Genomic DNA, 23,309 nt, shown 5'->3' with positions numbered 1-23,309 from the left:
GTCGGCGAAGAAGAAAAGCAAGCGGCTGAAACGAGGGTGGTGGTGGTGGTGGTGGATTGGTGCGAAGAGAGAGGCCGGTGGGAGGTAGGGGAAAACCGAAACAAACGACGATGGGAATGTCACGATACATATACCGCCAAGCACCGGGACGAGATCAACCTGACAGCGGTGGATGGGGCCGAGATCTCTCGTCAAGCAAACGCCATCGCTCGGGACAAGGTTGGAACCAGGTTGTCGGAGGGAGCATGAGGGACAACTCTCGTCGAAGACATCCACTGACCATCCCTATTGGCGGAAATTGCCCTCGATGACTGGGAGACACCTGGGCTGGTGATGGGAAGACGGCAATATAGATGGAGCAGCCGCCAGGGAAGACTCCATCAATGAGATGAAGGGTTGGGCTTGAATGTTGCAGCCGTCCGATCTTGCATATCTAAGCTCAGCCTGCCGTGGGCCCGGTTTAGACTCGAAAAGTGCTGGACCAGGGCCGATTAAGCAATGAAGGACGGACAAAATGTCTGGGCTAAGCTTTCAAGGCGACATTGAAGAGCCAGGAACTGCCGTGCGTGCCGCTGACAGTGGAGAGAGACCGAGAAAGAAACAGCTGGGGGTCCATAGAGAGACAGACCCAGGAGGGGGGGGGGAGGGGAGGTTGAATGGACGGGCGACCCGGATAGGGCAGGGAATGCGAACTCTCGTCGTCCCAGTGGTGCGCATGAGAGCCAAGCCGCATGAACAAGAGCAGTAGCCGCGGTGCGTTTGCTGTATGTTCGCCGTAAACAGGAGCATTTTGGGGGGAAACATGGAAATATTGGGCCTCAGTGACGGGAATTGGGGATTGTGAAAGTTGGGGATTCCGAGTGCCGGCTCTGCAGCATGCAACTCTACATGGCCATGTGCAGCTTTTAGTCGTGTCGACGAGGCCGTCAACCCCAGACTTTGAGCTGCCTTTCCCGTTTGTGTTCAGACGGGCAATTCGTTACCGGCGCTTGCGCTGCAGCAGACATCACGAGACGATTTCGAGTGCCGCCTTGGCGATCGTGCCTGCGTCGGGAAGCACATGAGGTGGCACACCAATGGTCGCTGACAGCTCGTCAGATGCAGCTCAAGCGCTCGAATCAGGTGGGGGAGGATTCCGGAACATTGAAATTGCACGGGTTGAAAGCCAACGCCAGTTTGCGTTGAAACTCTTCATCGAATCCCTCTTGGCTGGGAGGATGGCGGAAAACTCCTCCAAAGAGAGGGCTTTTTGCCCAGTGCAGTCCACTTGCAGGGGGTCTTGGCCATTCTCAAACGCGATAGACTCGGAAAAGCACCGCATCCTAGGATCGGTTTTTGGGACTTGGCCGGTCGCGGTGGCATCGTATCTGGGGCCGAGGAGGGTCCAACACGAGGGAAAGGGGGCAAATTAGTGGCAAAGACAGTGGTTCTTCTTCATTATTTTCTTCATAGTCTTTCATCCCATCTTTTTTCGTCTTTCCTTAAGCTTAATTCTCGAATGGTTGGTTATATGTGGCTCTCGCTGTTGATATTCGGTTGACAGGACCTGATCAACGCGATCACCGCTGATGATCAGCGGTGCTCGGAGCTTTGGGTGGGTGAGGGGGAAAATTAAGCTCTCCTCTGTTTTATCGCTGCACGCACGTTATTCAGTGGAGATTGGGAATAACGTGACGGCACATCCACGCCGCGGACCGAACGGCAGCAAGTTTTCCCGCGTGAGCCGGTCGATAGATTGCTCTCCTGACTCGGGCTTACGTTGCTGGGGTTGGCGCGCTTTAAGTCTAGGTTGTGTTCAGTGACTTGTCAAGATGGGTGAAGCTCTCACGACGGACTAGTCGACAAACTCGGCTTCCACTACCGAGACCGAGTTCGGGAGGTTCAGGAGTTGAGTGCCACTTGGTGCATGTCTGAGTGATGGAGTTATCGTCGGTCACTTGTCGGTTTTGGGTGCGGCACTCGGGGAATCGGGAAACAGAATCGGGGGTGAAGTGGATGAAGATGTGGGCAAAACGTGTGGGCGCCGCGTGGGTTTTGCAGGAGAGAAATACTCCTAGGGCCCCTTTAGGTCGGAATTCTGCCCTTCCCACCTGGCCAACAGGTTGTGGGCGGAACGAGAGGAGGGCGGAGGCCATCGTTGGTGCCGTGCACGCGGGCGGCCCCCATTCCCTATTTCCCTCGTCCGCCGTATCCTGGCCCGCCGTGTCCAGTCCGGAAGTGATCATCGGGCCCTGTTTCCCGAAGGAGAACCCCGGGGCGCGGAGGAGAGTGCGGTGTCCACCCGGAGCGTCTGTGAGCGGGAGCGGGGACGCGACGCCGGCATGCCTCGGCTCAGTCCGGAGCAAAGTGGCTCTGTCCCGGGGCGTTCTCCGGCACCACCCACCACCCTATCTCCCCGGATACATTCATCATGATGATTGTCCCCCAAGAACATCGATGCGTTGAGAGACCGACCGGCCTGAAACTTGCCTCATTGCGGTGAGTATAGCGTGCAACGTAGCAGACGCATCGCAAGCACGAAGAACCGGTGATGGCATCGTAACAGACCACGTTTGCGAAATGTCAATCATCGCTTACAATATTTCTTTGTTGTGAAACGAAGAAACGCCCGCTAGGATGCCAAACACTTGCAAGCGAGGGGGATCTGGGCCGTCGCAGGATGGTGATGCGGAGTGCATGAGGGGGGCGAGCAGGAGTCGAAAATGTGACAGATGAGAAATTGGCACGGAGGCTGGGACAGAAATGATCGCCCAGTGCAATGCTGCTGACATTCTAATGTTTCTCTGTTGGTTTCCTTTCGCCAGTCCTGTCTGCGGGCGCAAATCGGCCGATTCGCCGCAGTGCTGCAGGAACAGAGTTTGAAAGTCCGAAAGGAAGAATCACAGAGAAATTGCGAAAGGCATCTTGTCAATTGCTAGTTTCAATGGCTTTCCTTGCAAGACCCCCGTTGATCGTCCTAAAGTTGGGCCGTCTTTTTGGCGGCTTCGCCATGTGGTTGGCAGACGATCGGCGCGGATGCTCTGGAGAAGTCTGGAAATGAACATGGGCAGCAAAACGTGGGCGGGCGGGCGCGGGGCGGCGTGCAAGAGGCACAGAGAAACATAATGCCCTCCTCGGCTTCTCTCTGGCGTTCTGCTGCGGCTTTCCGCGTCAATGGAGGAGAATGGGAGAGCATGGGATCGGATGGGAGCGACGAGGGGTGGAGGGACTCGGAGCCCGACGCTCTGGATCCATTACGTTACGAAAAGTTGTCAAACTGGCCCTGGCTTTCTTTGTTCTGTAGCTTATCTTGGGACGGTGGGTGGTGGCTTGCCAAGCAAAGCAACCTCATCGGTAACCTTGGTTGTAAGTATTAACTTCAGTCTTACTCACCTCTCACCGGCGGCGCGGCGGGGGGGGGAGACGATGCTCCCTCCAGGCCTTGGTCCGCACGTACGGGATGCGACTTGAACCCTTCCGGCCGTGCTCTCTTTCTCTCGTCCGGTGATGCCCATTGTTGTTTGGTCTGTCTGACGGGGAGCGCGCTCAATCAGACTGACGACGGGGGTGGTGGTGCTCTGCGAAAGCGTATGTGTTCCTGCACCGCCCCCTTGGGCTTTCGGTGATCCTTCAACAACGGGCAGTCTGCCTATTCGTGCCTGGAGAACAAGATGCTTGGATCACCAGGGGGGTCGAGGGTCCCTAGCAAGCCACTATCTTCCAGCATTCACTGACTTGACTGATCCTCCGGCCCAAGAATGACAGCCCGGGCCACGAGAAGCGGGCGTTCAAACGTCTGCTCTTGCAAACAAGCTCCTCCACGGGTCATCCGTTCAGCCCAAGTCAAAGAAGACAGAACGCACAGAGGGGGAGGGCCAGCGACGGTGACGCGGGGCCATGTCCAGGACCCCTTGACACGAGCGGCGGGTGGGGGATGCACATATTGGGACTTCCAAAAATCCCTTTAGCCAACGGGGAACTAACTACATACCTTCACCGGTGGGCAGAAGCTGGATGGCAATGACAATCAGGAGGCGAGGTGAGGTAAGGTGAGGTGAGGTGCGTCCTCTGCAGCATGGCGGCCCCAGAATGCTCCCATCTCTCACTCGCAACGCGGAGACCATGCTTCTCGACGATTCCTCTTTTGGGCCGCTGATCCGGCTCTAGTAGTGTTGCTTTCCGACGCCATAAAGTCACCACCGGCCGCCATTCCGGGAGGAAGACCTTGCGAAGGGTAAGGTGGTGGTGATGGTGGTGGTGGAGGCCGTCCTCGCCGAGCTCACGCGGTGTGGCGTCCTGCGCGTGCCATCCGCCCTCGCCCTGGGCCTGCTCTGGAACCCAACATCGAAGGATTGAAGCCGATGTCCGCGGATCCAAGCACCATCTCAAGGGCCAACAGGTCGGTCGGCCGCAGTACTCCGTAGTAGCAATTGTGGTGCCCCTGGTATATAGCGGAGAGTGCAATATCAAGGATTGATGGATTGATGCATGCACTGCGCATGGCACGGCAGGGTAGTTTTGGGTGCAATGGGCCACCAGAGGCGATGGGCCGATGCAAGAAATGGGCAGCTTCTGGATGGGGGCAATGAAGCGATGCAGTGGAGGTCGACGGAGGGCAGAGAACACTCTGGACAGAAGATGATGACCGGCCGTTCGGGCATTACGTGCAAAGCAGCCTTGGGCCGTTCAGGAAGTTCACTGCGATCCGTATCATGGGGATAGGGGTTGGGCGGGACGGACGGCAGGGCTGCAAGGCCCGTGAGTGTTGCCCAGGCCGTTGGACGCCGCCGGTGGACTTTGGGAACAGGAAGATGACGGCCGACTTCACCTGCATTAGTGCGGCTGCCAGGGGCATGCGGGTTTGCTGATAAGGATGAATGCGCGAGCTCAACAACGGACACTGGACTGGACTGGTCTGGTCTTGTCTGGTGTTGATGAACCTGTTCTGGTGGTTTGTGAGGCGAGTATGGTGGAAGAGGGAGAAAAGGGGAGGGAAGAGCCAAGGACACGGAGAGAGAGACAAAGAACATGGAGATGATGAGTGCAACAGCTGCTGCTGTTTGCGTCTTGGGACTGGAGGGATTGTCCATTGCGATGTGCAGCAGCAATCCAATTGTTGGTCCCTCTCTGGCCAACCTTACACTAAAGTCCTGGGCAGACGACGGCCAGGGGGTTTTGCTGTATTGATGGAGTTGAGTTGCATCGTTGGACCCTCGGCGATACGGTCCCTGAGGATACGACCCAAAGGTTCGGGTTATTGAAACACATCGGCAACAGCATAACTGTGTAAGGCAGGCAGTTCGCAGAGGGAAGCCTCGGGTGGAAGGACTTTTCCTCTGTTTGGGGGCCGATACGGAGTAGCATGGAGACCGGGGACCTTTTTGGCATGGGTTGTTCTGTCGCTGTTGGTAACATTGAGTGATGGCTGTCGTCGTCGTCGTTGAGACGGGATGCAAAAGAAGAGGCGACAAGCATGTCAAGGTTTTACGGCGACAATATGCAGTAAATTGCCGTTCAGCAGAATTGAAAAGTCAAATCGAATTGGGCCACAGACGGACGGCTGCCAAAGACGGGCCGCGTATTGTCGGACGGTTTCCCCCCTCCCGTCATCGATTTACCAATGTCATTTCAATCAATCAATCAATCAAAACCAGTTGGCTCAATCAATCAGTCAATCAATCAGGCGTGGTCAGCAAAGCGGTAATCAATCACCAAAGCCAGCCAGGGCCTGGATCCTTTGTCCCAGTGTGCGGTTCGCTGGTGCTGCCTGGGCTGCCCTTTTCGCAGTGGTTGATCCTTGTCTGGCTACCGGGACCCCTTGCTGGCGCAGAGCTGCCGAATGTGCCTATCGGAAGCGGATTTTGATAGCATTCTGGCTGACGTTGAGTTGAGGTGAGCGTCTGTCAGAGAGGCTTTGCCAGTCCAGCGACTGATGAGTGGTGAACTGCAGATGAGACGACGGGAGACTGTGATGCTGCTGCAGGAGGAGGCAGCGATCCGTCTGGTCGACGGCATCCCGTCACAGTGTCTCCAGTAAGACCGGTCGAACCAATGCAATGCAGTAAAAGCCCCTCCTCGCCGTCGCGGGACCCATGGGTAGGGCAGCATTGATCAAGCATCCATGGTAGGATCAGAGTTCAACTACTGCAGACAGGCAGAAACGGGCTGGGGGTTGGTTCCGCAGGCCAAGACATGATTGACCGAAAAGAAAGTGGATGTCTTCCCCAGGCATAGCATGCAGCAGCCGGAGCAGGTATTATGTGCTAGTATTCAGAGTACGAATAACCGAAGGCAGGTAAGGTATGGCCGGCGTTGGATGCCCGGTTCAGTATGGTATGGGTATGGTATGGTATGGCACCGACGGCGTTGCTTAGTCTTGGGTCCATGACGGGAGCCAAAATGTGATATCTGGGGGACATATCCTCCCACCACACGCGGCCTTCCTTCAAGTGCTGTTCTCCGCGTCCTTTGGTTCTTTCCGTTTCCTTCCTTCCTTCTGGTTTCTTGGCTTTCTGCTATCATTGTTTCTGCGACTTTCCAGAGACACGGAGAAGAGGAGAGAGAGAGAAGGGAAGAGAGAAGAAGAGAGGGCGCGGACTCATTTCGGTCGTCCGAGGCCCAAGACCATTCCTCTCCCTTACCGAGCCGGCAGCGCAACAGCGACACGCAGCGGGCGCAATCGACGTACAACACGCACACCTCAAAGACGCTACGGAGTCGAAGGAATCCTGCCAGGCACGAGAGGCCTGATCGGTGCCCCGAACGCAGGCCGCAAACATCTGCGATTCTGCATCATCGAAGACATATCAACCGAGCACGACCAGCCACGTTGAAGGGAGGACCTTTGTCGAAAGGTAAGGAATCATTTGTGATTCTCTTCGGCCGTCTCTTCTTTCACCCATATACCTACCTTGCCTGTATCCCATTCGACATACGACACTACACAGCCACACGACATAGGCAGGCAGACACACGAGTCCTCCTCACCTTTAGACCCGACGCGCATACTACCTACGCAACACACGCAACACATACTTGCGATATCCGATACACACAAACCTCCAGATTGGCAATTCGTGTTGGTCACATTGAAAAAAAAAAAAAAAAAAAAAAAAAAGAGGCGTGAGCTGATGAGGCTGCCTTCATAGGAACAAAACAAAAGAAAAGCAAAAAGCGCCTCCGGCCACCAGTCATCTTCCGCATCCGCCATCGCCAGCGGGCGCAACAGACGCACAAGACGCCGAAGCGGGCAACCCTCCAGAGGCACAGCTGCTGCCGATTGGCCCCGGCGGCGCCCTCCAGCCCCACACGCGTCCCCCGCTATCCCCACCTCGGCCTTCTCGGCGCCTCTCATTGGCCTTTTCGTCCATTTCTCTTTCTTATCGGAGCTCTCTCATTGCCCGATTCGAGAGTACGTACCCCTCGCTTAATCTCAGCTTTCAGGGGACCACCTGCTGCACCTGCTGCACCTGCTGCATCTTTTGCAAAGGTGCGCCTGCCTTTCTGAAGAAGCCCACCTCAGGTCCAGGTCTCTTATCTTATCGCCCACATAAGACCCGGCCGCCGACACGCCGTCGCGCCGTCGCTTCCCGTACCTTACCTGCCTTACTTAGGTCATAGGTCATAGGCCAAAGGATAGGCCATAGTTCGCCATTGTCGTTTCCGTCGTCGGCCGTCAGACTTCACCTCGTCATCTCACACGTGTCTGGCTGCTCTTACGGCTTGAACCCCAGACACCGGGGCCCCCCGCCGCCCCAGTCGGCTAAGGAAGGCACTCTGCCTGACTGCTCCCCGTGAGCTTCATCGCCCTGCTTTTCCCCCGCCGCCGCCAACATGTCCGGCCGGAGCGCCTATGTGCGCAAGAAGATCACCCAGACCGAGAAGGACAAGGCGAGAGCAGCCGCGAATCTCGGCCCTGGAGGAGGAGGAGTAGACCCGAACGACTATGCCATCCCTGACTTTCCTCTGCCCCAGACCGGCGCTTCACTGCCCGTTGGCACCGGCATCGGAACCACCAACGCCCGCTTCCTCAAGTTCTCGGAGCCGCCCCGCGATGTCAAGGTCGGCACCCCCAGCATCGGTAGCGGCAGCGGGAGCAGCGAAGGTGGCCGCCGGGACGGAGCTGCCGGCCCCTTGGACGACTTCGCCTACGCGAGGGCAAGGAGACCCACCATTAAGACAGAGGATGTCTCCGGCATCGAGAAGTCTGGCCTGAGGAGCAGGCTGGACAAGAAGAGTGAGGATGTGAGGCGAGGGCTCGCCAATACCTTCACTTTCAAGCGCAAGAACAAGGAGCCTGAATTCCGTCCCGAGTCTGTCGCCACTGTGAGGCCAGGCCAACACCATGGCTCTGCACCCCTTTCACCCACCGAGCCCGAGTACACATATGAGCAGTTTAACATGGATACCATGCAACAGATGCAGCTGCAAATGCACATGCAACAACAACATCAGCAGCAACAGCAACAACAACAGCAACAGATGCGATATCAGGAAATGGACCTGCCCATGTCACCACCCCCAGCCTCGAAACTGCCACCCGTGCCGACCACGCCAGCCATCAAGCGATGGATTGGTGCCGGGAGACCAATCCAAAGATGGAACAAGCTTCGCAAAGACCCGGAGCTCTGGGACCCCAATGGAGATGTCTTGGTCTTCTTCGGGCACAAGGGACAAAACCCGAGGCCGAACCCTTCTTTCAGGCTGTCGTCCCACATCATTGAGGCAACTGAGTCGAGGTATCTCATCACACTCCTTCGAGAAGGCACCACGGAGGAGGACATTTACATGCCGCCATCACCGCAAGGAGCACCTCCCATGCTGCGGCCACACATGGGTCGTGGTCAGCCGACACCACCAATCTCTGAAGATCTTGGAGAGGCCGACGGCCAGATCTCCTACGAGATGTACTTCCCTACGCCGGCGAACATGACCAAGGTGGAGCAGGTCCGAAGCCAGATTACGACAAGGAATGTGTTTGCTCTGCTTTACCATGCATCCCTCGTCGGGTTGTCCTTGTACCAGGCCCTGTCAGATCTTCACATGCGACTCGACGCGTACCTACCACCAGACTCAGACAACGTCGGCATGATTCTCAACTACCTGTCTGCTCGAGGCATCGACGATGTTCGCAATGACCCAGAAACGGCAGTGAGCTTGCTGGCATGGTCGGAAGGCCAGGCAGTGAGGTGGGAGGAAGGCTGGCGGGAGAGCTTCCTGCACTGCGCTGGCATGTACAGCCAGCTGGAGCAGTGCGCTGATTTCAAGGAGCTCACGCCCATTACTAGGGCGCTACTCGAGCGTGCTTGCCTCGAGACACAACTTCGAGTGCAAGCCGCCGAAGAGCGTCTTGCAGAGTTCCAATACGGCGACATGTGGCCAGCGGGTGTCAATGGCCCGTCCAAGGCAGCGGCAGACCGCCTGCAAAAGTTCTTCCTCAGCCACTACTCACGAGCCCACGGATGCTGGCCGCCAGCATCGACAGCAGGTCTACCGGACTCGGAAGGAGAAGACATGTGGCTCACAAGGAACGTCGCACAGTTGCTCCAGAAGGACTTCGGTGCCCTATACGACTACCTCGTCAACCGTGACATTACTTGGGACATGTCCGAGGCTCGCTCGGGGCGAAAGTGGATGATGCAGAGCGATAAGGACAAAGGGTTCGATGCCGACATTGACATTCCCATGACGGACATGCTCGTTGAATACGATAATAAGCTGCGCTGCCCGCACATCCCGCACCCGTACCCTCTTGTCCCGGAGTCAATCACTCCGGCTCCCAGCCCCAAGGACTCATCAATGTTCAAGAAGAAGAACGCCCCCACAAACAATAGAGGCGGTGCGCTGGAACGACGAGTGCAATTGGCATACACGGAGGCGACCAATATTTACATCCTGGGATCGGACTTTACACAATCCGACCTCATCGACGCATTCGTCAAGTTTGAAAAGAGCGACAGCATCACCGAGGTGGACCCCGCAGTAGCCAGACGGGGCCGTTGGGTGTTGATTTATGGCATCCTCCAGACCCTGGCTAGTGTTTCGGTGGACGCCCCCAATGTTCGGTACCGAGACGACGTCCCTTACCACCTGTCCCCGCGCCTAAAAGGAACCAGAGTGCCGCCTTGGAAGGGATCAAGCACACCGGACGAGGCGTCGCATGAGCTGTCGCATTGCTGGGTTGTGCAGAATACGTGGAACAACCAGAACAGCAGCGGTGCAGAGAGCTCCGAAGGGGACTCGGGCAACACCAGCCCCATCCAAGGTGTCGGTCGGCCCTTTGCCTACACGCGGGCTCCAGCGTCTACGACGTCGCGGGGCTCCGGATACCAGACCCCGGCGGCCCGGTCCGTCCACTCGGCAGGGTCTGCACCGCCTTTTAGCTCTGCGTACAGCGTGGTCAGTGAGAGCGACACGAACAGCAGCATTCGCACCCCGGCCTCCCACCGCCCCGCGGCCAACCTCCGCCGAGCGCAGTCCCGGGACAACGCCAAGACGCTCGGCGGCGGGCCGGGCAGCATGCGCAGTGGCAGCACCTTCGCCATGGATCGTGGCGAGGGCATTGAGCTGCCGGTTCGCCGACGAGACTTTAGCGCGGCGAACGATGGGAACAGTTCTCACGGTGGATATGCGCGGTCGAACACGTCGAGCCATGCTCACCTGCCCCTCTCTGGTAGCATTACTGGGTCGGGAGGGTTCCTTGTGCTCGACGACATGGTAGAGTCGAGAAGCTCGAGGAGTGGCGGATATGGCCGACAGGCGCAGCGGGAGAGTGTCGAGACGGACAGCATGTCACCGCGGATCCGGGACTTTGACCTGGACGTAATCGATGACCACGAGCCGTGAAGAGGAGAGGAATTGAGGCACATGGGACAAGCCAGCTAGGTACGACGGGATGACAGAACCATGTACGTGTAAGGGGACCTAAAAGGAGTATATTTTCTGGGCAAGCGGGATATGAGACGAAGGACGGATATAAGGTTTCCTCGATTTATTACCATTTCACTTACGAGGCTCATGTCACGATAGACCCAAAAGTTGGATGTAGCTGTATTTACTAGAGTGATACCCGGCGATTGCAGGTCCCTGGTGGTGTTTTGTGTAATTAGTGCAGGATTGCTCGTTAGAGTTAATTAATGCCCGATAGCAGGGAGTACTGCGATTGATTGTGCTCCGCAGACGGAGCAAGGTGACGGATCACTTTCCCATCCCACATGATGCGTGTGCATTTCTGGGCTGATTGACAGATCACCATATCAGACTTTTGATGGTAGATGCTAGGGATGCGCGCCGTGGGGAGCCGAGGATGCATTTGTTGCTGACGTGGACAAGTCTGGGTCTGAAGATGGAAGGATAGGACGGCTGGCGACGGGCCGGTGATGGACGAGGGGACTGGACGGGGCCTACTCATGGGGTGTACGGATACCGGTAGTGTGTCGGTGAGGCATCAATGGGCGGCGGACAAGGAGGAAACGGAGCTAGAGGCGGGATCGCGGTGGTGCATCGCATGGCATCGACTCCACGTGGAACCGCGTTGGGCCGTAACATTGGGAACGCCCAGTTGGAAGACGGCGGCGGGCGGCGGTGTGGAGATGCCGCGGACGAGTCCAGAGCCGTCGACGGCCGGATGGGTTTTCTGTAAGAGGGTGCCTTGGGTGCTTGTTCGAGACGCAGAACCAGTGGACAGAGTCGAACGAGTCAGTGGAGTGGTGTCCGGTTCCAGCCCAGCCACCTCATCGGGTCCCCGCTATTCTTTTTCATCCTGTTCTTTTATTTTTTTGTGGTTTCACCGGCGGTGAGGGAGCAGCACGGGAGTGTTTGTTTCGAGCGGGAGTCTGTGCCGCGTAAGAGAGACGAAGACAGGGAAGCGAAGGCGAGAGAGAATGCGCATTCACGGCGATGGGTTTGGTCATGGTGCGTCTCATTATCCGCTGTCGCTGGTGGTTTCTCGAATGGTGGAGTGGGGGTTGCGCTTGTCATTGGCTGGTTCGTCCTGTGAGCATCGGGTGTCAAATGGTGTGTTGTCACTGCTGGCCGGGAAACCAAGGCGGTAGACTACTTGGTGGCCTCTACCTAGGTTGGTAGCCTTGGTGGCAGTAGTGTACCTCGGTGGTGGTCAATCTGGGAAGACCCTGGAATGAAACGGGAGACGGAGCGAGAGAGACAGGAATGAATGTCGGTCGCTGTGTTTCTTTGTTCTCGAGATGATTCTAGACCGTCAACGGTGTCGAGTACGTATCTGCGATGGACGGGGTGGGCATGGGTTGTGTGAATTGGCAAGATAAGGTACCGTTGGGTAAAACGGGGGCTGCTCTCCCGGATTGACAGGGCCGATGGACAGATGATGAGCGCATGTCTCCCAGGTGGGTGCAAGCCTTGATCTGCTGTTGCCATGCTGGATGACGACGGCGTACAGGCAGATGGATGGGATGCAGTTTGGCTGAGGTGCAGAAAAGAGGTGGTGGTGGCCTCGGACCTGGCACCTGGAGCTGAGCTGAGATAAGCTGCCCTGGGTGGTGGTGTTCCTTCTTTCTGAGTGTGGCTGTTGCTGTTGCCGTTGGATGGGGGACCGAAAAGGGAAGCAGCGACTGCCGATCCTCGACGTCATAGCAACCGACGCAGGGAAGGACCTGTCTGTGTCACTGTTTGACGGCGGTTTGCGAAAGAGCAAAAGCTCCGTGGGTGCTGTTGATGGCAGCCGTCAATCCTTGACCGGAAGGCCGTGCTCGCCTTTACTTTCTCAGCCCAAGGGACTGCTGCACCGAGCTGCGCCATGTTTCCCTCTGTTTCTCCTTCTCTGTCTCTGTCTCTGTCTCTGTGTCTTGGTTCCCTCGCAATGCGCAAACACCGCTGTGATACTGTGACCAAGTAGAGTCGATCAAAAGTCAACACCAACACAGACAGAAACAAAAACAGACACACATCAGGCCGCCTTACCTTGCCTTGCCGCTATTCGCTGCCCGTCCCATGCAACTTCATCGGTCGTCGTCGTCTTCGTCGTCGACTTCGTCAGTCAGCAGCAGCAAGCCAGGCAGCCCTGTACAAGCCCAGCCCGCGAGCAGAAAAACTGGGAACCATCCCTGCCACCTCTTTTTTTCTGCTTCCTTTTCCCACCTCTGCAGTCTCTTTCGACGATGCCACCATCTCCAGGGTCGCATCTTGCAGACCGGTGCATCGTGCATTTGCGGGTAGCCAGCCAGAACAGCCTCCAATACCACTCTGCATCTTTTTCGCTTCGCTTCACCATCCATGACCTTGACCACTGTGATCCAGCCCAACCACCCCCAATTCCACCTTGCCCTGCTTTGCTGCCCTCTTCCACCACCTACCTACCTTACGCAACTGCGACTCTCTTCTATTTGCTGCCCGTCCTTGCTTGTCATGACTTGCTGACCCCCCGTCCAGTCCAACCAATCCTCCACCACCTTGACCTGCATCCGCTAACATTGACACATTCGCTTTGCTCTCTCACACCCGACACACGCCAAAGAGACCACCGCCTCGTTGACGCACCTCGAATCTGCTGCTGCGGCGCCGGCATCCAATCCGTACCTGGCCCAAACTACTTAACCACCCCCATCCCAACCACCCTCCTTCGTCCGAAGCCCTTCTAGAGGTTCTGCTTCTTCTTCTACCTTCCCGTCCCTCACCCTTCCTCCCGACCGTCTGTCTCACTCTGCTCCGTGTCAGACAGCAGCGCCAGCAGCGTCCATCCCCGACAGCTCCCGCGCCCTCTCGCCGGACTTTCCCAGTATCCAACTAAGCATTGTCCGCCCTCATCGGCCGCACTACCGTCGCAAGCGCAATCGAAGCGCATTCCGTCCTCGCCAACGCGTCGCAACTTTTTGATAGTTTAGCGCGCCCTCGGGGCACAATTCGCCCATCATGTTGTTCGCAATGGCCTTCGCGGGAACGCGATTCCTGCAGATCATCACCTTGGTAAGCCTCTCACTCACCTCGGGTCTCTCTCACCTCACCACCAACTCAATTCTCGCGACAATTTGCGACCACAATGAATTGAGAATAAAACCGAAAAAAAAAAAAAAAAAAAAAAAAAGAAAGGTTCTAACACGCTGCCCAACAGATCCCCACCATGGGCATGCTCGCCTGGTTCGTCGACGGCTTCGTCAAGGCCAACGTCATCGTCCCCAACTCCATCCTCGTCCTCTTCATCGTCTCCGTCCTCGCCCTTGCCTGGGCCATCTTCACCCTCTTCAGCTACCACCGCAGCAGCGCAAACGCCCTCTTCGTCGCCGTCATCGACCTCGGCTTCGTCGGCGCCTTCATCGCCGCCGTCTGGTACCTGAGGGGCATCAACTGGGTCGACTGCACCGACCTGTCTCGCAACGGCCAGTGGACCGCAAACTTCCCCGGCCTCTTCTCCATCTCCGGTCCCCGCCTCAGCTTCATCACCAACAAGCCCTGTGCCATGCTCAAGGCCTCCTGGGTCTTTGGCATCATCAACTGCATCCTCTTCTTCTTCACCGCCGCCCTCGCCTGGATGCACGGCGACCACCTGTCAAAGAGCTACGACCGCAAGTACTACCACCGCGGCCACCACCGCCGTCACCGCAGCCACAGCCACCACAGCCGTCGCAGCTCCCACTCCCGCCGCGTTTATGTCTAAGATGACAACGCGGGTCCGACGAAGCGCATGCGACATGCGCAAAGCTATAGAATGAGAGAAAAATGTGTGATGAGATTATATACTATACCATGGAATGACACGATTAAGATGTATGGGAGGAACTTGTGTGTGAGAGAAGAATTTCAAAGTTGATTGCTGAAAAGTAGCAACAGCCTGGCGTATTTATTTGTTGGAGGATGGATCTATTCATGATGACGAATCGACGACCTTGAGTCAATCCTTCTCTTCCCCGTCTCATTTTTGCACCATTGTCTTAATAATTTCCCTATCCTCGATGACGATGCATCGGTCTGGCTGGACCGATCGAGCGTCTTCTCTCTCATGTACACAGAATGAATTTCTCGACCAGACAATGAAGAAGAAGAATGGACATGATCATGAAATGAATTGGTATCCCGCCGCCCCCTTTCTATGTGACCCCGCGTGTTCCCTCGCCATTTTTGTAGAACTTTTGAAAAAAAATAGAAACCGTCCAAGGCGTACCCCTATGACCTGCCGGCGTCCTCGCCGACCGTGTACCCACGCGCAACACCACTCCTGCCTTCCTCGACGAGCGTGCTGGCCTCCTCGTCATAATCTGTCCCCAGACCCTGCCACGTCCTTTGCGACCGCAGATACTCGGCGCCAGGACTCAGCACGCCGTTGATCGTGGCCACCTCGCCCACCTCCCGCTTCACCAGCGCCGACTGCGTCCCCGGCTTCGCGAGGCTCTCCCCGTTCGTCTTGGCCGTCTCGTTGGCAGACCGCACCGGCATCCGCATCGGCCGGCTGCTCACCAGCTTGCCCGTGCGCAGGTCGTACTCCGGCGGCGCCGACTCGTCCTCGGAGCGGTCGTCCTCCTCCTCGGGCTTGGCCGCGTCGTGGTCCAGCTTCTCGATGCCGCCCCACCACTCGACGCCCCATACCCGCTCGCTCTCGGGCTTGAGCGCGACCTCGAGCTCGAAGGGCGTGATGACGGGCTTGAAGAAGCCCGCGTCCTCCTCCACCAGCCCGCTCTCCCAGCACCCCACGACGACCCACCCGTCGACCTCGGCGAAGTTGGCCAGCTTGGCGGCGTTCAGCTTGCCCACCACGATGGTGTAGCTCTTCTTGCCGGCCTCCGCGATGCGCCGCCGCAGGAGGTCGATGCTCGGGAGGTAGTTGGACACGGAGAGCGTGTTGACGAGGATGCCGACCACGCCGGCCGTCGCCAGCGTCAGCACCCGCGCGAAGCGGCGGCGGAGCAGCGCGTTCGTCACCCGCGTCGGGTCGTCTGTGGAGAGGTTCGCGGTGGAGAGGACGTGGAGGGAGGCCATGCGGGTCTGCAGCGCGAGGAGGAGCGCCGGCGGCGGCGTCGAGATGTGGAAGAGGGAGTACTGCGCGAGGTCGGCTTCGGGGGTCTCGTCGGCGGAGGCGCCGACGATTTTGCGGTTCGGGATCGTGCCGGCCGGGTTGTGGACGACTTCGGTGTGCAGGAGGTCCGCGTAGCCTGAGTCTTGTAGCCTGGCGAAGAGCGGGGAGACGTGGTCTTGGTACGTCACGTCGGCGACGATGATGACCTTCTTGTCCTTGTCGGGGAACTCCTTCGCAAAGGCCGCGGCGGCCTGGTCGATGTCGAGGGCGTGGCGCGTGAAGACGTAGATAACGGGCAGCCTCGAGGTCGGCGACAGGCACGAGCGGCCGTAGTGCACGACGACCTGCGCATCGACGTGCTCGGCGGCGATCTCGTCGACGCAGCAGGCGCTGTAGGACGTGTCGGCGAGGACGTAGACCTTGTGGGTGTCGGGCGTGCCGAGGGCCTTGGTCAGCGCCTCGGCGACCCATGTCGCGTCGCAGAGCATGGCGTCGGGGAACTGCAGGCCGACGCGGGTCCAGCCCTTTTCTGTGATTTCGCGCGCGGTGCGCTCGATCTCGTAGATGGCGAAGAGGTCATCGTCGCTGCGGGACGCGAAGGGCGGGGGCTTGGGGGCCGGCGTCGGGTCCTCGAAGGTGTGCTCGGCGGGCGTCGAGAGGACGGGCGGCGCTGCGAGGTCTGCCATGGCCGCTGGCTGGGGCGTGGGGAAAAGTTTTCGTTTGGAAGGGTGGTGGTGTGACAGAGGACGGATGATGGATGGCGGGGTTGCGATGGCGGGGTACAAATTGGAAAAATCACGGTGAGCTCACCGAGTCACCGAGGTGCCACCCGCTGCAGTGCGTGGACCCGCCCCGGTGTATTCGAAACGTTGGCCTCTGGATTGGTTGGTTGGCTGCCCGCGTCAGGGTCCATCTAGCAGTATTCTTCACAGGCTGCCCCAGCTGTCGTCCTCGCTACTCTTTGTTGCAGTTATTGCATTGCTTTACTCTCTTGTGTGAGGCAAATGTCATTCTATTGTTGCGAAGTGTAATCAAATTCAAGCACTCGATTGGCCATAGGCACGCCATGACAAGTCGTCATGACGAGTCATCCTGGCAGCGGAATGCCGCCAACCCAAGCTACCGGAGACCTTTTACAAATAGTAACCCGAGTATTTTGACGGTGTCTTAACTGCATCGTTCCACGCCCTGGCACCTCATAGTTTCATGCTCTGTTCGTTATGTGCCTGGCTCTACGACTCCCGACTCCAGGGTTCCCTTTGGGAGATCGGTCATGCTGATGAAAAGGTGGCCCCATCAAGAAAGACGGCCACTCTCTCAAGATGATGTTCCGTAGGTGGATTGTCCCGTTCCCCCTACCAACCGCAAAAAGTCTTGTCTCCTCGCATGCCCTCCCTGCCACAGAGATCCATACTCCAGTCCCACCAATTCCTTCGTTCCTGTCGAGTACACTGATCAAGCCAGGGAAAAGGTGCAAGCCGACCTATGTGCTTCGAACTTCGAAGAGGTCTAAGGCACGCCAGTCTTTTTGCTTGATCGTGTTATAATTGAAACCCAGGCACTTGTGGTCCTCAGACTCGGCGCAACGCCTGATGCCCTCAGGCTTCTCGTGAAGGGGCAAAGGGTCATCAGCTTGTTAGGCTCCTTGCTGCCAATTCCGTGGGCGAAGGAGGTGGCCACGAGGCAAATCAGCGACAAAGCTTCAGCCTTCATCTCATTTTATAGTTTGTCAGCAACAGTGAGTGGGCGAATTGTCGTGGTAGATAGCATCTGCTGGGCCTGGCTTGTTCGAAGAATGCAAAGTCTTCTGGGCGTTGAAATGAGCGTTGGAACCTGGAAGAGGAAGCAGCCCGCAATCTGCCTGAAATGTGGCAATGGAGTGAAGGGGAGACATAAAAAGGAAAAGACGCTTGAAAAGGGCGTCTTTAAAACCTTTGAATGCCCTCCGGATACTCACACTTTAAGAACCTTCTTTTTATACCGTCTTTTGTATCCCGAGGTCCCTCCTACACTGTTTAAGACCGGTTTCTCACCGGCTTCCAAACCTGTTCATTCTCCTCCATACCCAGAGTGTCGAAGCTGCAACCACTCAAATGCTCCGCAGCCCAAACCATCTTTCGCTATCCAGAACAGTCCTGTTCTTCAATCAGTTCTCTGCGGCTATCACTGTTGGTGTGGCTCTCCTTGTTGGTCAACGGCCCGCTCCCCCCATCGCCCCTCCACCCCTCGTTGCCTCCTTCAATAGCCATGGGCCTGTGACTGATTCAGAGAATACTGCCTTCTTATCTAGGCTGCGGCTACTATATCCAGCATAAACCCTGAGCAACTAGTTCCTTGACCGCTGTTTAACAGACTAGTGTCCAGCCAACTGGTCGAAGGTTCTTTGTCCTGTAACATCTTCTCTCGAACTTCAGAACACCAGACCAGCCGCAACTTATCACTATGTCCTGGTTCCTTTAGCACTTTGAATGATTTCCATTATATTCACTCTTTGCCCCAGCCAGTAAAATACGGGTTGGCTTGGGAAGCTCGACTATACCAGACTAAAACCAGGTTTTAGAGCTGCAACATGGAGACATCGCTTTCAATACTAATTTATTCAATGTAAACCCCTATCACCCGCCAAAACAGGCTTCAGTGCAAGAAATCTTGAGAGACCCTGCCGTCGCCAAGAATATAATTTTATCACCATAGACTGTTGAGTATTGAGTAGTGACGCGTATGTGTCAAGGTGTGCTCGAGAGCAGCAGCCCGTGAAACGTCACAGGGAGCAGACTTCCAAGTACCCTCATTGTGTAAGCACCTTTCTTTCGCTAAGATAGAAACTTGAGAGACCGAATGGACTTATGCCCTGCCGCAGAAATTGTTGTTGTCGCCGAGCACGTGGTAGCCGTGATTGTACTGCTTAGTGCTGCCAGACCACCAGTCAGTCCAGCCTGAGACGTACCAGCCGCAGACGTTGGTGATGGAGGCGAAATGCTGGGCGACCTCGTCGCTATAGCAGCTGCGTCGGTTGCCACCATGGGAGAACAGGCAGAAGAAGGCGACGACACGCTGGCCGCCTCCGCTCGAGATGCCGTACAGGCGCTCGCCGACCCCAATTTCCTTGCCGCCGCCGCACTCCCACTTGAGTGAGTCTACCGCCTTGTCGGTGGCGCCGTGGTCCATGTTCTGGTTGGCGCCGCACTTCACGGCCACGTCAAGTTAGCGTTTACTCTTTATTGACCCCAAGGTGCGCAAATTCTACGGAGCACCCTTCTCATAGTGTGCTCCAGATCTAGGATGAATTTCGGGAAGAGGGATGTTTGGTTTTGTTCTGGAGGGCCCTTGAAATGTCACTCACGTCGTGGTACCAGTCACGCTTGCCAAGCGTAGCACCACCGGCACGATCGCGCGTCTCAATGGAGGGAAGGGCGCCGATGTCGCGAACCTCTAGATCCTCGATGGCCGTGTGCACGGCCAGACCGGAATCGTCGTAGGAGACCGAGTAGACACCGTCAGGGATGTCATCAGGGATGCTGAAGCCGCCGTCGAGAGTGCCGGTGGAGGTGAAGCTGGTAGCTGTAGCACCAAGGCCCAGAAGACCGGAAATGATGATGGACGAGGCACGCATAGTGGCCGAGGTAGTGTTTGGTATCTGGTATTGGTGTTTGGTGAAACAAAAACAAAAGGGGAGGGGGTTGGCAAAGATTGAGTCTTGAGGAGAGGAGAGAGATCTGGTGCTTGTGGACTCTGAGCTCGGAAGATGAGAAGGAAAACACTCTTAAGTTCAGAGGCCTCAATGGTTTATAGGCGGCGGATTCTACCGCAGAGATGCCTGGATATCCCACCCAATACTTACCTCTAATTTTGGCAGCAAAGTGCCGAGCACTCGAGAGCTTTGCAGTAAGAAAGAGGTGCACTCATTACCGCCAAGGTCAGCCCCCTCACTGACTGCCAAATGGGCCAGTCGCACCCGCTACAGTCGTGAGGCTGGACCCAGAACACACCGAGATCGTCAACCTGCCAAGAAGCGTCGGAACCCATATATTTACTTGCCCACCAATGAGACCAATGTGATGCTAAGTTTCCATCACTACTAGTAGTCTCAGCCTTGTGTTCCCTATATGCCAAGCAGTTCTTGTGCTAAACAGCTGAGTGCATCGTCGTTGCCTAGCACCATGACCGTCCCATTGAACCCACCTGTGCCGTAATCGCATAGAGGAAAAACGGAAAAAAGAGACATGAGACTCGATTCGGCGGATTCTGAAAGTCAGTTCTCGCCAGGAGCAGCTTGTGCGGGGTTAGCTGGCTCTAAACATGGAATGCACAATTGTGCCCAGCCCCCATCACTCTCATTGCTGCGATATTGCCTACAAAACTCTTTCAGATTTTGAACTGTACCTAATTCAAAGCTTTCCTCGCAACTTTTGCCCCCAACATGTGAGCCTCTTCATAGTTAACTCCCGAAGTCCCTTTATTTCCTAACTGAATTGCAACAGAACTTACTAGATTATAGGACTTAGCTCTGAAAACGTTGCGCGTTTCAGTTCTTAGAGCGCTGAAGTTCTGAATTCTAGTCATAGGTTGAAGCCCAGCCTACTTTGATGGTAGTTAGGAGGCCTGTTTCCGCAGCCATCCCCACGCGAAGTACGCTTCGCAAACGCATTTTCGCGGTATATAGAGAGCTATACTGCCGTCGCCTATCACATACGACCACACCCATTGGAAAATTCGGGATCCCGTCCGCTCTCCCATAGACAAGCCAATGAGGGCTGGAGTAGTAGTCGGGTCGGTGACGACCGGCGAATGCCCGGTGTTGTATGTTTTGCTTTTTGTTGTCGTTCTTTTTATACCCCGGCATGTACATTACAAAAGCTTACCCGATCTGAATCCAGTCTTCGTTGTAGTTGGTCTCCCGTTCACTACGTAAGAGACTCCATGTACAATCACCTTTATGCACCTGAGATTATGCCCTGTTCAGAACCACGCTCAGAACACCTGCTTATCTCATAACCAAATCTATGTCTACACGAACTGAGCACTTCTCTGTGGTATACTGACAACATGACCACCTGAAATATTCCAGATTTTGAGTACCCAATTGCCTAAGCCTTGAAGATGCCGACCTTGGCTCTGCAGCTCGAATCACCCCTGCCACCCACAGCCTCACAAGCCTTCCGAAATTTACAGTTATCGAAAGCTTCATGACCCAAGAATTCACTCTTATAGTGCTTGCATTCTAGATAACCCTTTTCGTAAATGCGGTTGTATTGGCCGGCGTCACAAATTTTACCAGTCAAGTCGTCGTTTCTACTGCCGTCTTCGTTCATGCAGGTGCAAATCTTGTAGTGGTCGCAGGCTTGGACGGTCAAACCAACTGAGAGCATTGAAATAACGAATTAAGCTTTCATGTTGAGAAGCCAATGACGTTTGGAGACACTTTGAAGTATTAGTTTGCTACCATTTACGCGAGTATGAATCAACCGACGCACCAGCAAGAAACCGTGATATGGAGCTCTGATGCAGTATTTGGCTTGAAATTCAGTTTGGAGATCGGATGAACCTAGAAGGACTGAGAATTGAGCCTGGCTCGAGAATAACCAGCGTATCTATAAGTGGCGTTCTGTCGTTTGGAGAGCCAAATGTTGAGATGGGTGGCATAGGTATCGGTATTGCCGATGTCTGCCCCTCAGTCTGTCTCCCCAATTCCATGACACAGGAGAAGACAAAAGCTTGGTAAGATTGAATCGACCCTCAAAACTGACTCAGCTCAAAATTCAGCACTGAGAACTGCTCGTGGACTCTAGCATCAACATGATACAGAAGCTTCCGCCGAGCTCAGATGTAGACAGAGCTGCCGCATGGTCGAAGGAAACCCTCCCAGGAGATGACGTACTCAATCCAGAGACTCGTTTCCGACTTTGACCCAGAGCGTACTTTCAAGGCCATCACAAGAATCTTTCCGCGATCCTGGGCAGTCTTTCAGTGAAGCCCCTTTCCCTCTGGCCGCGGAGTCCGCGGCGCGGGATCCGCGACGATCAAGCATCCAGAAGAAGTTCGACGACTCGTTCTCAAATGATAGTGCCCGTGGACCTAGAGCAGCAGACTGCAACGAGGAATCGGGCCATGCTGAGCCAAGGGCCGACGGCGGGTATCTCAATATGGCCCGACAAATTTACGCTGCTGTGAAGGGACACCAGTCATACATAACCAACGTCAAAATATCTCCCAAGTAAGCCCTACTATTAAGATCTCGTTCAACGCTCATCTATGAGATGCCCGCTCCATGTTAAGCTTCCCTGACAATCATGTACACTATGATGTACAAGATCTGTATTAAGGGTTTGAGTTTAGCACGTACCAAACGTCGCAAGATCTCTTTTTAGCGTCTTTCAACTCCACATCCAGATATCCAGGCGTAGCAATTGCTTAGAGCAGTCAAGCCGGTCGCGTGCCTAGGAAATGCCCCGCGTTGCGCGACTAGTGGCTTAAAGTCAGAGAGGCGTTGTCTACGAGACCAAGCCATCCCTTCTTGAAAAAACAGAAAAGACTCCAACCAATTCAAGAACGGAACTGATTTCAAAGAAAGTTGAACAATACTGCATTACCCGTATACTCAGCTACCTCAGATTACTACTACTGATATCCTCCACAAAACATAACGAACTGGGGTGTCTCAAATTCCAATCTTTCCATTACCAGAGGCCATCAAATCCAACTCGGCGATTTGCTGAGATGCTGCTACTTGAGCAGACAGCTTAAGCAGTCTTCTGAGTACCATCACGGTCGCCGAAGCCGGGAGGGGGAGGGGCACCAAAGCCGGGAGCGCCACCCTGGCCGGGAACGGGGAAGGGAGCAGGGAATGCCGGGCCGGCGGGAGGGGGAGGGCGCCTGTCGCCGTCACGGTCACCCCCACGGCCTCCACGGCCTCGGTCGCCATCACGATCACCGTTGCCGCCACGACCGCCGCCACGGCCACCATCAAGAATGCACTCCCTGTCTCCGTTGCGGTCGCCGTTGTTGCTGTTACCGCGGTCGTCGGTGCGGACACAGCAACGTTCGCCGTTGCGGGTGCGGCCCTCGATGCCGTCACGGCAGTCGCGGTCACGGTCGCCGTCGCGATCGCCGTCACGTCCTCCGCGGCCTCGGTCACCATCGCGATCTCCGTTGCGGTCACCGTTGCGGTCGCCATCGCGGTCACCATCACGGTCCTTGCCCTCCTTCTTCTCGCCGTCCTTCTTGTCACCCTTGTCCTTGTTCTCAGCCATGGGCATGGGAGGAGCGACAGCAGGAGCAACGGGAGCCTGTCTGGCCGCCAGGGCGTTGGACTGGGTCAGGCCACTTGGAGCAAGAGTTAGTATGGTGTTAA

The 23,309-nt window shown here is 56.1% G+C and overlaps 5 protein-coding genes across 5 annotated transcripts; 2 read left to right on the top strand and 3 right to left on the bottom strand.

The window, feature by feature from the left end:
- Nucleotides 1-7,812: 7,812 nt before the first annotated feature.
- Nucleotides 7,813-10,824, top strand: CGCA056_v009103 (uncharacterized protein; the record flags this gene model as incomplete). The annotated part of the gene is made up of 1 exon (XM_037324350.1): nucleotides 7,813-10,824. The coding sequence occupies one exon, from the start codon at nucleotides 7,813-7,815 to the stop codon at nucleotides 10,822-10,824; it is 3,012 nt and encodes a 1,003-aa protein (XP_037176576.1).
- Nucleotides 10,825-13,875: 3,051 nt separating this feature from the next.
- Nucleotides 13,876-14,605, top strand: CGCA056_v009102 (uncharacterized protein; the record flags this gene model as incomplete). The annotated part of the gene is made up of 2 exons (XM_037324349.1): nucleotides 13,876-13,917; nucleotides 14,063-14,605. The coding sequence occupies 2 exons, from the start codon at nucleotides 13,876-13,878 to the stop codon at nucleotides 14,603-14,605; spliced, it is 585 nt and encodes a 194-aa protein (XP_037176577.1).
- A 506-nt stretch (nucleotides 14,606-15,111) lies between these two features.
- On the bottom strand, nucleotides 15,112-16,644 carry DPH2 (2-(3-amino-3-carboxypropyl)histidine synthase subunit 2; the record flags this gene model as incomplete). Its single annotated transcript, XM_037324348.1, has 1 exon — nucleotides 15,112-16,644. The coding sequence occupies one exon, from the start codon at nucleotides 16,642-16,644 to the stop codon at nucleotides 15,112-15,114; it is 1,533 nt and encodes a 510-aa protein (XP_037176786.1).
- Nucleotides 16,645-18,802: 2,158 nt separating this feature from the next.
- Nucleotides 18,803-19,571, bottom strand: CGCA056_v009100 (uncharacterized protein; the record flags this gene model as incomplete). The annotated part of the gene is made up of 2 exons (XM_037324347.1): nucleotides 18,803-19,144; nucleotides 19,302-19,571. 2 exons carry the CDS (start codon nucleotides 19,569-19,571, stop codon nucleotides 18,803-18,805), a joined length of 612 nt encoding a protein of 203 aa, XP_037176787.1.
- A 1,474-nt stretch (nucleotides 19,572-21,045) lies between these two features.
- Nucleotides 21,046-21,327, bottom strand: CGCA056_v009099 (uncharacterized protein; the record flags this gene model as incomplete). The annotated part of the gene is made up of 1 exon (XM_037324346.1): nucleotides 21,046-21,327. The coding sequence occupies one exon, from the start codon at nucleotides 21,325-21,327 to the stop codon at nucleotides 21,046-21,048; it is 282 nt and encodes a 93-aa protein (XP_037176320.1).
- Between the last annotated feature and the right edge of the window lie 1,982 nt (nucleotides 21,328-23,309).

This window comes from Colletotrichum aenigma, assembly GCF_013390185.1.
Source record: "Colletotrichum aenigma strain Cg56 chromosome Unknown KSG_Cg56_contig06, whole genome shotgun sequence".
Classification (NCBI taxonomy): domain Eukaryota; kingdom Fungi; phylum Ascomycota; class Sordariomycetes; order Glomerellales; family Glomerellaceae; genus Colletotrichum; species Colletotrichum aenigma.
The sequence above is the reverse complement of the archived record's forward strand: the minus strand, read 5'-3'. Positions and strand labels throughout refer to the sequence as shown.